The sequence below is a fragment of the Rhyacophila brunnea genome, unplaced genomic scaffold (genome assembly GCF_057557595.1).
Source record: "Rhyacophila brunnea isolate RB1 unplaced genomic scaffold, BYU_Rbru_1.0 scaffold_3, whole genome shotgun sequence".
Classification (NCBI taxonomy): domain Eukaryota; kingdom Metazoa; phylum Arthropoda; class Insecta; order Trichoptera; family Rhyacophilidae; genus Rhyacophila; species Rhyacophila brunnea.
Genome location: NW_028232965.1, coordinates 45,951,099 through 45,968,302, shown reverse-complemented (window position 1 = coordinate 45,968,302; position 17,204 = coordinate 45,951,099). Strand labels below are relative to the sequence as shown.

The window sequence follows — 17,204 nt, the reverse complement described above, 5'->3', positions numbered from 1 at the left end:
GCGAAGACATGTTGTTTTTTTAAATAAATATAAAATTATTTAAAAATCTCTTCCATACAATATTGAAAACTTAATAAACTAAATTTTAATAATAAATATTAAGACCATAAAATAATAATAATTATGTAATAATAAAATGGGATAAATTCTCTACGTACCCAGAGGCACCTAGCGGAAAATATGAAGCTTGTAATTTGAGATATTTTTTGATAATTAATAATTTAAACTGTATCAATTGATAAAAATGTATCTGAAAACACAAAAAAGAAAAGTACTTATCAATTTTTAAGGCAAAGATAAACATACAATTTTTAAAAAAATTTTATAAAATGTAAATTTGTTAAAGGATCCCGTCTTATTATTACATATTATTTTATGGTCATATTTATTATTAAAATATAGTTTACAAAGTTTTCTATAAGTATTGTCATGAAGAGATTTTTAACTAATTCATAATTTTAAAATATTTTTTTAATTTATTTAAAAAAACATCGATTTCTATAAATAATATAACTTGAAATCCTTTTTATTTTTCTGTTTTCAGATACATATTTAATTGTAAATTATCACAAAAATGTCCCAAATTGCAAATTTTGTATTTTTTCGCTAGGTGCCTCTGGTATGTAGACGATTCGCTTTAAATCTAACCTTAACTGACGTGTCACTTTGCAATTCTAAGACTTCTTTTAATTTAATTTCAGCATTAATTATTTCATTCAATGCAATGGATCTATCACCCAATCTAGGATATTTATATACGTATATAATATCCCTGGGACGAACTTGCATATTATGTCGTTTCAAATAGATACCTACTCAATATTCACAAGAAGAACATCAGTCATCACCGTGCAGTTTTGTCAATATTCGCTAAGTTGCGTTAATTTACTAGTCCGATATTCATGTGGAAATGACTGAGCTTTCCGAGAAAAGAGAGAAAAGCTTCTTCACACAATAAAATCGTCATTGTGAGATTACAGTTTTCACACATGGGGGTTGACAGGGTTCTAGCCTGGGCGCCCGGGCTTAGGTTAGGTTAGGCGATACAGGCAGCCCTCGACTTTCGAACGTTCTAATTATGCACAATTCGTTAGGTATTTCATACATTTCTTAAAATTTAGATTTTTGTTGATAATGCAAAAACTATGCGCTTCCATGCAGTCGCTCTTGTCTCCTCTGCTCCCTGTCACTTCTCAAATGCGTAAAAGGGTGTTATTCAACTATCTATTGACAAGTTTATTGATTGCAAATACGCCTCGTTCACTTTATAATATACCCATTGATAAATAAATATTTTAAAGAACCTACACTTTTTAATGTTTTCTTAGATCCCTCTCTACTTTCTAACATTCGACATTCGAACACATTTTCAGGAACCATTTATTACGCGCGAAAGTAGAAGGTCGCCTGTATTTCACTTGAAGAATATTAACATTTTAAAATATGAGGCTATGCGATGGAATTTGATGTGATATGATTAAATGATAATTCACGTACATAATTTTATTTTATATTTACTTTTATTGTGTTTCTGATTAATAAAAATGACTAATTATCAAATATGGCGAAGGGTCGCATGTTACGTATCTACCACAAACAGGGCTGGCTATTTAAATGCTTCATAATATGATGCCGAAATTTCAATTCCGACGAATTTATTTAAAAATACAAAAAATCGCTAAAATACAGGGAATGTCCTTAATTTTTACCTTGCGGAACCTTGGAGTTCCGCAAAATGCTATTTAGGGCCGTAGTAGAACATCACAATGCCTTTAACCCCCGCAACATTCTGGCCTGGGGTCGGCTTCAGGGTGTGAGGGCCATTTTTTCAGCTGTAACAATTCGTTTAATCTCTCTCTATTCCAAATTGTTTATCACTCATAATGATATAATACTGTCCCTAAATGCATCAACCATCAACGCCATGAAGACAATATTATTGCCCTTTGGTAACTAACGGACGTCCGTGTGTAATAATCGGCACCCCAAATCTTTCTCATTTTCCTCACAGATTTGGCAGAGAGACAATACTTTGAGGTGGATTTGATTTCATGAAATCGTCGTTTTTATTATAATATAAATGTTCATTTTTTTTCAAAAACTGTTGACGATGGATCAACTACGCAATTAATGCAAAGATTATTAAGACGGTACTTCAGTGAAACGGCAAATATTTTTCAACTATAGGTGCGACGAAATTTTGGACTCGCTGGCAATCAGAGAGCGAACGTCGAGCTGTGAACACGCCAATTTGTTTCGTGATGGCGATGGGGGTATTAATTCTTAAATCGTGTAAAGATGACTTAAAAACGTTACCCATTTACTTGAAAAAGAAAACATTTCAATGAATATATTATTATTGTTACTAATAGAACAATAAACAGAACATTAAATGGACGCATGTTGGATTTATATGACACATTATTTTTTGTTCGGCACGCGTCATTTGCAAAATCCGCGCATCGCCTAGCCACGATCTTTTTAGACCATGCCTCAACTGAGGTATAGCCTTAAATATACAATTTTAATATTTTATTTTGGCTGCGGCACCCCGAAAGTTGATTTTTGGTCTGTGGCTCTCTTGACATGTTCTATGCTCCAGCTGAAAAATAAAGCGCACACACATTTAATTTAGCAAACTATTATTCAAAATTTAAAAAATTAAAGTTATGTAAATACAGGCATGGGATAAGTGTCCCACTACCATGTCACGCAAATATATGCTTATTTCATTTTATTTATATGGAAAAGAGTGCGTAAAGTCAATATTATGTTAAAATGCAGAATGTTAGATATATAGGTACCCAAGTATGCTGTGTATCACCGAAGGGCGATGATTAACAAAAGGGCAGAAAACTGAAGAATGAACGCAAAATATATTTTAAAACACATAATAAACATAGGGGTTTAAAATGTCCGATTTCATCTTAAGGGGGAGACGCATGCCAGCAGAGAACCTAGCGGAAATATATGAAGCTTGCAATTTGAGATTTTTTTTTGATAATTTACAATTTCAACTGTATTATTTAATAAATATGTATCAGAAAACATTAAAAAGATTTTTTATTTTTTTTTTAAACTTAAAGATAAACTTACTCGAGCTTCAATATTGTGACCATGCTTAAAATAAAATTTGATATAAATAAAAAGGATTTCAAATTATACACATTTATATATTTTTTTAAATCGATGTTTTTTAAAATATATATAAAAAATATTAAAACGATGAATTAGTCAAAAATCTACACCACATAAAATCTAAAACTTAATAAACTCAATTTTAATAATAAATATGGCCATAAAATATAATGTAATAATAAGATTTGACCCTGCAACGAATTCACATTTTATTACATTTTTTTACAATTGCCAGTTTATATTTAAATTTAAAAAAAAAATAAAAAATCTTTTTAGTGTTTTCAGATACATATTTATTAATTACTACAGTTGAAATTGTAAATTATCAAAAAAAATCTCAAATTGCAAGCTTCGTATTTTTCCGTTAGGTGCCTCTTTTCGCCTCTGATAGTATAAGCATCCCCCTTAATGCATCAGTTCTAATAAAATAATGAAAAGCATTCTTTCGAAGTCTCAATAAAATGTTCTAGAATAATAAGGCGCAAAACATTTCTGTAAACATGTAAATTGTATAGTTAGGTATATAGCAAAGGACGCCATGAACTCAGTTATGAAATTGTTAATTCCAAAGGACAAATTTTATCATTAAGTTGCTATAAGTAGGTACTTATAGTAAAAAAAGGTCGTCTGCGGGGAATTTTTTCTTCTTCATATTTTGAGATATTTTTTGTAATTATTTCATTTATTTATTTCGTAACTTTTTAATTTAAATATGTTATTACAATATTTTATAAGTGAGGGAAGGAGAGGCCGTAACAGGTAACTCAGAAATAATGGGAATTGAAATACTAAAAGGGTAAAGAGTAGCAGGTAACCGATCTCGAGTAAGGAATAATCCTGGATAAACACGTGTCAAGAATACGTCATACGTCGTCAACTGCTCTCGGTTTATGCATTGACGCTCATTTAATATTGGTGTATTACATACACTATTGCACGTGCATAATACGTGTTTAATTTTCGTAGGACACTCACACATTCAAAACCCTGCATCAAAATGTAGTGTATTGAAAATTGCCTATCGGAATACTATTTATTATCTGTTCTGTGGGCCGCAATTGTAGGTTAGTATATGGGTGGCAACTACCCTTAACGCGACCCTCAGCGTCGCAACTGTATCAATGTACCTAGACTTTGGCGTTTTTTGAGAAAATCTATCATTTTTTTGCTATCTACCATATTTTTCTTACGCTATCTAGCATATTTGACAACACTGGTTGTGACTCGATACATTATTATGGAAAGATTTTAATTGAATAGTGTTAACATTTAAATTATTTTAGGCAGTAGAAATATTTTTAAGAAAGCGTAGAAACAGGCCCTAAGCATAAGAATGTGTGATTTGGAAAATGTCCGCCGCTCATTTTTCATACCAGTCGAGTCGAAAACGTAAAGCGCGCTGGTCGTGTTACGGCAGTCCGCGTTCAAACATATCGCGCGCAATAATTTCGTTCGGGAATGCATCTTTCACATTCCACCCGATCCAAATAACATGTCGACAAGTAACGCAGTTTATTTTTCACACCAAATCAAATATTGACAATCCGACCAAAATGTGAAACGACACAATAAGAAACAAACTAAAAAAATGTGACAACCAACTGTATACGAACATAATTCGCGCGAGGACATATTTTGTTTACATTATGTGAACATTTTAATATTTACACGAAGTTCTACTACTATACAATCAAGTGAAGTGTGTTGTGTTTGTATTAAAAAGAATCTTTTTTTGTATAAAGAGACTGTTGTTTTGTATTAATCACATTAAAAGATGTAAATAGAGTTGAAGGAAGTATAATAATATAAACAAGTGAAAATTCGACGTCGGCTGCCGTCTCGCTAAATAAAATGCGCAAATCAATAAGTTTCGTTTTGATTTCCGTATTGATATGGCAGTTAATATTTGTCGTGAATATTGTGATATGTGAGGAAAATGTGTCTCCGAAGGTGTCGCACTCGGCTGCGCCAAAACTTCAAGTGAAAGTGGACTCTGCCGAAGATGTTGCCGACAGAAGCAATCCTGAGTCGAATACTTCGCAAAGGAAAATTAATGTGAACAGTGGAAAATCGGAACAAAGTGACGAGGATGACAAGGTTCTCAGTAACAATACAAAGGAGAGCAAGTCCCCAGTCGTGGCTGGTAAGAAACTGAAAATTAATTAAACTGAATCCCTTCATTTAAATAATGACATATTCATCTAAATTAACGTCCTATGGTTGACCGTATTTTTGTTGAATCCTGTGTACAATATTAGATGCTGCGTTTAAAAACGTGAAAGCGTAGGTACCTACATAATAATATCATAATTTCTTTTCCACTGTATCATAATATTATTATAGTGGTACAGTCATAGCTTATATTTTTATCAGGCTCACCAGTCCATATGCGCGAAATGCGCATTTAACGAGGGCGGCCGAATGTAGAGAGGATAAAAACCAGCCAAATTTATTATAATATTTCCAACGCATAGTGATTTTATTTCTTCACAGAGATATCACTCACAAATCTCATAAACTTAAAAAAACCACAATAGAAAGAAACGCACACAAAAGTATAACATCTGATTTAGGTTTAGTACTCGATTCGTAGTAAATATTATGTTTCTTCCACATTAAAAATAATTGATTTCAAGTAGGTATTTCGACAAATAATTTTACCCAGTTCCATTTCAACTCATGTAGGTACCTAGTTATGTTATGTTGCAACCACACATGCGCTTATATTATATATACAAGGCTGCCATCGGCGGCTATCGAGGATAGTTTATCATATTTATGTATTGAGGTATTACAATTATTACAAAAAGTCGTCTTAGGTGTCAGAACTGTCTATCTCGCACTAAAAATTAACACAACCAAGAGAGGCGCTGTTAAAACATAGCACAGTTTTGACAGTTTAGATGGTTAACTTATTGTAACAATTAACCGTCTCAATACATAAATATGATAAACAATCCTCGATAGCCGCCAATAGCAGCGGTGTGTATAGAATAGATGCGATGATACCTTGTATAATATTTTAAGCCAAAGGATGTGTGGACATAATCATAGTATTTAGGAGAAATAAATTTAAATTGGTTGAAATTGATTTTTATGGGGAGGGCTTTTTCGTATTTCCCATGCCTGAGTCGCTGAGGCGGGCCTGCTTTTTAAAACGAGGCCTGTGAGTAAGAATAATCTTAGTTAGAAAAATATTATCATTTTCCAATGGATATTTTAATTTACAACAAGCTTTTCAAAACGCTGGTTATTAAAAATATGATTATAATGCAGCTTGGCATTTTGCATCACATGCGTGTTAGAAAAAATACTCGATGGATAGGCTTATTAAGTTTTAATTATTTATCAGATGCATCAAATTATTTTGCGTAATCCTTGGCAATTCAGTTTACATTTATATATATCCACTAATTACTGTAATGTGTCTGGTCGCAACCAAAACAGGCAATACAATGTCGAAAACGGTGTGATGAAAAACTAATAAATCTAAGATTTTTTGATATAAACTATATTTTATTGTTGTATTTATACGTTATGTGTTATATTAAAAAAATACTTCTGGGAAATCATGTCTTAAATACTTTTCACACCAATTAAAAGCTTTCATTTCAGACTTCATATTAAAAATCAAAGAATTTGGACTATACATGGAATGAGTCTTATAATATGTTAATTTCTGTTATGATATTTGAAAATATTATACAATCGCATGAAGCACGGTTAAGGTGGTAAACTCCATAGATATTAAGATCGCTCAGTTGCCACTTCGATTTTATTACTGACTTCAGGACTTTCAACTTAATAATAATAATAATCCAGAAGTGTAGTATTTGCTTATCTACTCATCATGACGGATTGTCTTTTTATATGCCCTGCAGGTCGGCAAATAATTGTCATAGCAGTAGTGAAAAGTTTTCTGCAAATGAACCTACAATGCGAAGTCATTTGTAGCTAACTTAATTAGTGGACCAGTGGTCGTTTTTTGCTTCATTTTCATATAGGATCCATTTTTGTAGACGAAAGAATTTTCAACATATTTGATAAGCATTTCACGTAACAACTACTAGTGAAAATCGTCGTAATTAACTAAGATGCACGTAGCCTAATTGGAAAAGCATACTGGCACGAATCCAGCAGATACAGGTTCAAGTCCCGTCGGGTGTCGTAGTTTTTATACAAAATGATTTTTTTTACTGTGTATATGGATGAGATGTTTTCAAATTATATATATTCAATAAATATAGAATGTTACATTCTGAAATCTTGTGTCTTATTCGTTGAATAAAAAAATAGTTTATCGTATTTGATATTATTAAATATTATATTAAGTAGGTATCTCTTTTTTGTATAATCAGTTGAGATATTTTTTTGTCTTTATGCGATATCAAATACACAGCCATGCTGGAATACATACATATAATTTGAGCATTCGCGATATTCGATTGTTTTGGCGATTTAAAACAAATTATTGCAAAATCAGTATTGAAAACCTCTGTTATTTTTCATCGCGGCAATTGTTTCCATCATTCTGCCTTCGCCAACATGCGATCCATTGTTAAAATGCGTTGTGCGATCAACAGTGTTTGCATTTATGTGTTTTTTCAATATTTCAAAACCTATTCTTCTGATTCAGCTACCGTTCGCTATGTTGTGGACTCAGAACTGTAAATTAAGTATGCGGTACTTACTTCAACCTGGTTCCATATTATTATATAAATTATGTTCGGGGGTTTTGGTATCTAAGTTGTGTCATATATGCGTTTGAATAATATCTTTACCATGGGCAGCTTGGGCGCGGCCTCTCAAAATAAAGACGCTGTTTAGCGACCAAACTACACTCTTAGATTTTAACAACAGGTATACCTACATATATTCTACATACGTTATTCTGTTACACAATAAAAATTGTAGAATTACGTTTGCCTCATCCTCCCTTAGTCGTTATTTCCTCATGGATACCGATGATGACCGCTCTAAAGCATTGCAGAAGGCTTGATGCCAGTGATGTCTCGAGAATACAAAATGAAATAAAGTGGGTTAACTTTTCGGTGTGGATGTAATAATGTACAATCAGCGTCGAGATAAGGGTTGTTGCCGACCGGGTGCTATCCCAAAATTGCTGCCCCTCTCCTTCCCCAAATATAAAAACATATTTTTTTTTAAAATATAAAGAAATATACTTACAAGTTTACTTTTAATTTACTTAGGTATGTGGTTGCAAGGTAAATGTTCTTAAGTCGCATTTTTATGAAATTAAGATTTTAATGCCAATGTGTGTAAATAAATGTGTTCTTTTTTGTGTATCATAGATTTTACCATATGTAAGCAAATATATAGATATTTAATTTGTAGAAATAGGTTAAATTGGGAAAAGCATTTTTAACTTTTAACTAACTGAATGATAAAAAAATTAACTACCTAACTATTGGTCGTTTGGTTCTGTGATCTTTTACGAAAAAGATACGCCCAAAGACCAGTGTTCACAATATATTATTTTAGTTTGAGTCTTTTCGTGAGATTCGATTGTATATTCCTGAATTGGTTCTACTGTGTTTGTCTGTGTCCAGTGACGAAGTCATTTAGCTTTTGTCACTGACTGATAGCAAAAGTTTTCGCGGCACTTAAGGCACATTAATTGCATAATTACATTTTATGCGAGTAATACATAGACAATTAAAAACCCGCGGGAAGAATATTTGTATCCATAGACATTTTGATTAATGATGAAGGCATATGATTATAAATATCGAAAATCGAATTAAGGCATACTCGATGAGTGTATCGTGTAAAGATTTTAAATATAAATAATTATTATTGATGATCTTTATACAAAATAGCTGTTGGGAATTGAAGCGGTTAAAGATATATTTATTGCGCAATTTAAATCATATTATGGGGGGTTATAAAAAAACAACTATAGTATTAACATGTATCTACAAGTACGTATGTGAATACATAATGCAAAGAGCATACATAAACAAAGAATCGATGTGTTTGAATAAATAAGTCCCAAACGCCAATATTTTGTGAAAACACACTTTAGACTAAGTCATATTATATATTTTTTATTTTAATAAGATTAAAAAGTTTTATAGACGTCCATTTTATATATAACAAATTAAATTCACTGCCTAGGTATAAGTAAACAATCGTAAAAGTAATTCTGATGGATTCAAGCTCTGTACTATTCCATTTAAGTAACTTAAACCTTAAAACTTAACCTAAGCTACAGAGCTTGAAACCATTAGAATTTAAATTCAAATTCCATCAACTACCTTCAGCCGATAGTATTAATATCGTAAAAGTAATGTTAATTATGACTTGAGAAGGAAGGGTCTTAGAGTCAGTGAAATAGGTACAGTTGGTTTGAGGCGTCTAATAATAAAAATTGATAAGTTTACATACTATGATATTTTTTTTTTACAAAAATACGTCGATATTATATGTGAAATTTCACACAATATGTAATATGAGGTCAACGAGAGCTACATTCTGGATTTTCATACATATACAGTGCCACACCATTATCATATTTAGAAAGGAAAACTCAAAATACAAGTATGTATAATGGCGAAAGAAAATATCCATATTTTTATCAAGAGATATTGGGCCTCGATTAACCCACGCCTGGTCTATAACTTATAAAACACCCCAAAATCACACGAAAAACATGTTTGAAAATAACAATTTAACAAAAGTGATATAAAATAGACGTTAGTTATTGCGTCCAATTTTATTTTTCATTGATGTTTTGCAAATAGGGGTTGATTAGCTAATAACAATAGTCATATTATTGTTTTAGTTTGAAGAAAAAAAATATTTAGACCATCTATAAATACCTGCCGCACAAAAAGGTAATTTCTTACCAATATTGAGTTGTGTACATATCGGTTTTGTTATTGGACGTCTCATTTAACTTATTGTCATAATTAATAATGAAATGAGGACCAACACAAATACATTGCTCGATGTTTATGGCGACACTGTGTGAAATTTCTGGTCTTACGAGAAATCACATATTATGCATTTATTCATAAAAAAAACAGAGAAACATACACTGTCGCAAAGAAAATTTCTTTATAAGAAGTAACGTTAAATCGAGTAAAACGATTTGAATAATTGCTATATCAATCTAGTAAAATTGATTCTATTGTTATAAGATGAAGCTTGAATGAACTATTAGATAGTGATTGTAAAAATCCGATGGAAAGTGATAAGAAGATAAATTATTATAAATGTAAGTACTTATCTGGGTATATATTTTACAGTTCTTTTTATATTGAAATCTCTAATCGGATTTCTACATTGAAATATCACAATGTGGCCGTTGTAATGCAAAATGGATTACAGATAAGTTAATCATTCGCCCTAGTAAATGTTTTCCCGATTCAATCTCATATATTATATTTTAGACTTCGTCTGTCAGTGGCAAAAGGTGCCTAAGGTAGGTAACTTAAAAATGTCCTAGAACAGCCATATTTACAGGACCTGAATTTGAATTGTGTTTATCTATATGCAGGATTTTACTGTACAAAAATACGTCTTAGAAATAGTCGAAGACCTGGTAGCAAAAGTGGGATGCTTCTACCAAGGGCAGGCATACATATTTGTTCTTTCCGAATATACAATGGATATAACCAAATTGGCTCCTGACCACTACACCAGTCAGTTTTTGACAGGCCATGGTGGATTCGCTGCCAAGCTCTACGAGGTTGGAATTGTTACCCGGGCAACATGTCCATGTGGTGGAGAACTACACAATGAAAACCACATCCTCTAGGAATGTCCGAGAATGTGCTCCGAGAGGGAAGAGATGCTTAAGTCGGTCCAACCAGCTGTTGGGCCCATTGGGCTCTCCGACCAGGTCGCCACAAAGTGAAGATATCTTCACATAATTTTGTTTGTCCGTATTATTTTAGCTTTGTTTTTTGTATTTTACATATCATTAAATTCATTTATTTCTGTTAAGTCTCCGTGTCTTTCTCTCTCATGGCACTTTTTATTAAATTACGTCTTTCAATAAACTCCGTCAAAGCTCACTTGAGAGCGTTGCGATTTCAGTCTTGGGAATTGCTCCTGAGACATTCCCAGGCGTAAAAAAGTGCTGATGCTTCACATCCAAACGTAGGGCCTTGTGATACGCTAGATTAAGACCGAGTGTGGTGCGGGGCGGGTTGGTTTGGAGGGGTTTATGTTCGTGTTGTACAAAAAATATTTTGAGTTAAGTCGTGTTACCATTTCTAAAATATTTTTAATCCCAGCCAGGCCACAACTAAAAACAGTACTAGACTAATTTTAGGTAAATGTGTAAATTTGTGAGTTATTTTATTGTATTACCATAAGAGTAGATACTTTTAGTGTTAAAGAAACTATTTAATCGTCACTAAAATATTTATATACTTATAGAAATCTTGACTGACACAATTTCCGAAACGGTCTTCGTGTTCTAATGAGACGCCAATTAAATACTCTACGTAGAAATATTAAAGACTAATCGTAAAAACTTTATTCGTGTTTGAATCGTAAAATGCTTTCGATAATGTTGTTTGAAAATAAAACATACCGCGCAAAGAGAATTGATCGTATTTTCAGAAAGATTTAATTCATTATAATCCATTAAACATATTTATTGATAGAATTTAATCGCACACGATAAAAATCAAATTTAATATGGCCTTTTATTTAACTAAATTAGGTGTGATACATTCGCATGTTTTCAACGTCAAGATTAATTACAATGATTTATTTTATTATTTATTTTTTATAGATCAAATTAAATATGAAATACTTAGTTTATATAGGAAACAATTTTCACAGATTGATATTTAACCAAATTGAACTGATAATATATAGCATATTGGCGTTTATTATGTACAATATTAAACTTTATTGTATGCAATGTTGTAATATTTAAAAAAATATAAGTTAGTCAATTTTATTTACTAACTTTCCATTTTAGTATGATAAATCTTCTTGGGAGTGTATCTTTATACACAAATATGTTTCAAAAAACCTACGTACCTATAGTTATATAATCTATCTAAATATCTAAGTACAATGCATACCTTATCTAGTGATTTAGAGAAAGCTTTTAATATGAAATTGTATGATAAGCAGGGTAATTATTGTTCCTGAAGTCTAACGGAGGGAATCTAAACTTGATGCGAAAATGTGTTTGTCAAAATGGCTTGGATATATCTAAAAATAAAATAAAAATATTTGATAATGTTGGAAGGAGTAAGGAGATGGGTAACTGAAAAGCCCGTGAAGTAAATACATTTAGAAAAATAGCATAAGTAGTTAGATCAAATATCAGAACGATTAAACTACCGTTAGTAGATTGGTTTTAATATATTAGCATACTTTTCTTTTAAAACATACAGCTTTATTTTTCCGGCAAGCTTGTGAAAAATTGCCTGTTCACATATACAATTTTGAATATTACTTCAATAGGGTGCAATAATCATGAGCTTTTTTTGATTCTGGTAGACGCCACTGACTAATTAATAAACACACCAGTAAACAAAACTTTTCTACTACTAATGACATTTTAGTAGCTAATAAATTCTCATAATTAAATGATTTCTTTCTGAAAAGTCAAGGTAAACAAACGTTAAATATTAGTTTGGTATGGATTCTTTGCCAGTTGTATTTTTTATATACCTAATAGCCAAATACTCACCATAGAAAGAGTCTTCATCAATGAATAATTAGGCTTAATTTCAGTGCATTGTAAAGACGCCGTACTACGCTGTCAATTATTGATCTTTATCTATAATATTATAAACCTTTTTAAAATAATATTCACTATTATTACACTAATGTGTATTAATTCTCACCTAGTTATTTGAATATAAATTAAGTATATTATATATTATGATGTATGAACACGTATAATTAAATTTTTCTTTTCAAATTGTTCAGTTTGCATTCCACAAAGTTTTTTTATAAGAACAATCAATTTGATTTTCGATTTCGTCTAACAGGTGCTTGAATCTAATGTTTATGTGTGTTTTTGGAAGTACATGTAAAAAATCTTCTCTTCAGTGTTGTGGGTAGAGGCATCGCTATTGCGTCAGATCCGTCTCGAACCAGTGGTCATTGCGTACAAAGCGAACCATCGAGCCAACAGTTTGGCCGACACACCACGTTGCTTATTTACTCAATTCATTTGCGCATAATTAATGCGTATTTCCCGCCAAAGTAGCTGTCAGATGTCAGAGACGTGCTCACTTAAAAAAGATCTAAATTCAAATAAATAGTACCAACGTATAGAAATATAGCCAAAGTTAAACGGAGATTTTATCAGAACGATCTAGCAATGGAAAAGCATATCTACTAAATAATACAATACTTATATATTATTATATCTAAATATTATCATATGATTCAAATGAGGTTCATTAGGAAGCGTAATGGTGAGAAATGAAGAACCTCATAGTTAAAAAACCATGAGAGAATTGTTGTAAAAATCACGTTATTTGTTTTGGACAGCAGATTAAATGGCAGGCATTAAACGTTCAATCTGAATCTCAATTGAGTCAGTTTAATCTATGATCATGATCCAGATTGAACGTGTAATACATTCCTAAGACAGGTAATTCCAAGATGGCTACCGATATAGAAGTGTCTCGTAACAAAGAATAATAATACCTTAATCATAGAGAAAGCTACAGTAGTATAGTGTGTTAATAATGCAATAACACAATAACAACAGTAACGTCTCTAAAGCTATCTTATTTTATTTTTAGTTTTCAATTATTTGCAAACACGTCCGGGTGGGGTGGTTACTTGAAATTTAATAACTAACTAATACCATCTGAAATGTGCGCCTAGTCTTAATTCAATGAAAACGAATAAGTATGACTGATAAAGTTTAGTATGCACTATATGTCGGATCTCCACAGCCTGCCTCTACCTTTCGCCACTGGTATTTAGGCACCTAATTGTATCTAGATTATTTATTTTTTTACTAGTAAATAATACTTAAATCAAGATGACCTATAATATTCGTAAGGTAGAATGTCGATATTTTGAAACGTTTTACATTAGGTATCTAATGTTACTTTAAACTTTTATAAGGATATGTAGGTACAAAGTGGGTTAGTAGGTAGGTACCTACATAAAATTAATATTAAAAAAAATTATCTCTAAAGTAATTTAAAGACCTGCATATTGAATTTGATGTAGGTATGTAGTATGTACGTACTTGGTAATTTATATTCATTTGATTTGGATACGACACTGCCCACCAGTGCTGTTCATCTGAAAATTCTGAACAGACCATTAGATATGGGTTGCTGCCTTACCGCTTCGTTGAATTCGCCTGTCACTAATTTTGAAAAACAATTAATACTGTCACTAAACTGACTAAAGAAATGAAATTTACTTACTATTAAATACCTATTGTCATTGGTAGGGAAAGACTATAAATAGATTATAGGGAGACCTAACCTAATCTGTCCATTTTGAGTGTCAAAAGCATCATACAATGTTTTTCATGTCGTTTATTTTCTTTGATTAGTATGGCACGTAGGTTAGTATTTACTTAGATTCTATATGATATAAATCCATAGTGACAGCATATAATATTATACCCAGTTTACACGTGCATGGATTTGCTGCTGACAGTACGTACTAATATGTGTAAACACGTATTATCGTGCAAATTCCAAGATTGCATACGTACATGAATCAAAAAAGTTCAGAAGCTTTAGAATTTTCACGGGACAATTAGACCATGCGATATTTGCGCCTGCTCAGTAGAACAATAGTAGCGAATCTGCCGGTAAAAATACGAACTACCGCGAAGAGACTGATTTTGAGGTTAACCGATTATCACGTATCAAATAGTACTATAAAATGAAAACATCGCGTCTCGCTTACTCTTGAAAAATAAGATTGGTGAGACAGTCAGCACTTTTACGTGTAAACAGTTATTATCGCGGTAGTTTAAAATACACAGTATTGGTGCAAGTAAATCCATTCACGTGTACAAGCGCTATTATAATATCCTTGCATTATATGAAATACTTAAATAACATTTTAATGATAGTGGTATGTTTCTAAACAAATTATTTTCACTGAGGTAGATATACGTAGTGTCTAGATTTGCATACAATATTGTATATATTGTAACCTTTGATAACCCGGAACTTTAGTAATATTGCAGTCGATAGACTTGTGCGAAGTTTATTAAAAAAAACCCCAGATTTAGGCAGCGTTATAAGGTCAGGATAGTGAAGTAAATAAGGTGATCGTTTAACCTTAATAAATAGTATGTAGTAGATATAAAATACATCTTAGCTGGTGTTTTTTTTTTACCTTGGAGTACGACAGTGATAATCTGTCCATTTTGGTGTGTTTGAGTTGAATTATCGGTGAAAGAAATGTAAGAAATGTTACAGAAATATTTTGTTCTATCATTGCAGCATTGGTAAAAATATCCTTATATGTGTATATATAATATAATACGTGGGGTATGCACTACGCAGGTCATGCATTGCATAGGGCTGCATCACAGAACAGATTAATAAATATAAATGTAAAAGCCATCGTCATAGAGCAAAGTTCTGAAGTAAATAGTATTAACTATTGAAAATAGCATATTCTTTAACACGTGTTTTATTTTATCCCAGATTTTTCCACACTCAAGATATTTTGCCTGTTATACCACACTCAGTAGGGTATGTCAGTTTACATTAATTTTGTGTTCCCTGGGCGGAACATTATAATGAGTGGCGAATGAAGAAATGGTCACAAATAGGTATTACAACCTTTAAGAGCAGCGGCGATTTTCCAAGAAGCAGACGATGTAGTCGCTTCCGTAGAACGAATCAGCATAATTATTGCTGTATATAATATCTATTGTAATACATATTGTAATGGTGTTTATCGCACAGGCAATTTTTTTTACAAAGGTGCCTCCAAAAATGTTAGCGCCACATACATCCACTTATCGAAAACCACATTGAGAGTAGATTCCGTGGAGATGCTTTAATTCTCAGTAGATGGTGTGTATTTCAATTTAAAGTGTAATAATTATTGTATATTTGTCTGTTTAAGATAGCTAAAAATAGATAATAATATAGGTAAGTAGGCATATGATCAATTTGCAGATAATCTGTAGGTGGCAGCATTCTAACTCTGTTTAAGGCCTTGTCCACTTGTAGAGTGACCACCTGTACCTCAACCGTACGCGATAGTCGTGATGGCATGAGTGCGTGTGGACGGCTCAATGAGGTCACATGTACCTGGAATGCGCGCGAGTCAAAACGCGTCATGTGGACAGGGACTAATGGCTGCACTTTGCATAGGGACGTCCTAGAGATACATACATATTTATGCTCCAAAAAAACTATTGGTTAATTATGTTTTTGGATATTATATTATCTTTAGTTTTATTTAACTCATTCGCTGCTGACTATATAATGATTTTTTAATAAGCACCTTTAAAATGCACGTTAATTACATCGATCGGCCGCCTGGTCATTATGCGCATGTGCGTCTTCAGCGTCCAAAGTATTAAGTTTCTGGTAGCCTTTTGAACAATGACTAGATAATTATTAGCGAAAAAATATTAACCTACAGTTTCGAATAATTCCTGCGATGTTATTGTGTATTGAATTCATCACTTTTAACAAAGTCTCAGATCGCATTAAAACATCATAAGTACATAAACATACTAAATATCTAGATATATACAGTATATGCATTAATATTTTTTTTAAATACCTACTTATATATTTATTCGATTAGTTGGCGCTGTATTACTAATACAATTAATGTAAATTTAATATGTATATTATATATAATTTATAAGTAATTGTGTGAATAGAATTATTACAAGGTCTATTTATTATATTCAATATTATTATAGGTACAAGTTTGAAACATGTGGCAGATTGTGCGTCTTAAACTACGATTGGATACCTACCTGTCGATTTCACTTGATGTCAAAGGGTTCACGGTATAATTGATGTTATAAGTACTGTAATATTGTTGTCAATGGAAAGTGCGAAGTGTTTCCAGTTGTATTATAAGGTAGGCTTAGCTCTTGCGAT

The 17,204-nt window shown here is 31.9% G+C and overlaps 1 protein-coding gene across 1 annotated transcript in view; it reads left to right on the top strand.

Annotated features, from left to right (window-relative positions):
• Window positions 1-4,512: 4,512 nt before the first annotated feature.
• LOC147068428 (uncharacterized) overlaps window positions 4,513-17,204 on the top strand; it is a 138,305-nt gene continuing 125,613 nt past the window's right edge. The window contains exon 1 of the mRNA XM_085952337.1: window positions 4,513-5,281. Within this exon, the coding sequence (XP_085808463.1) occupies window positions 4,990-5,281 (292 nt within the window). The 5' untranslated portion in view covers window positions 4,513-4,989. The remainder of the gene's footprint in view (window positions 5,282-17,204) is intronic.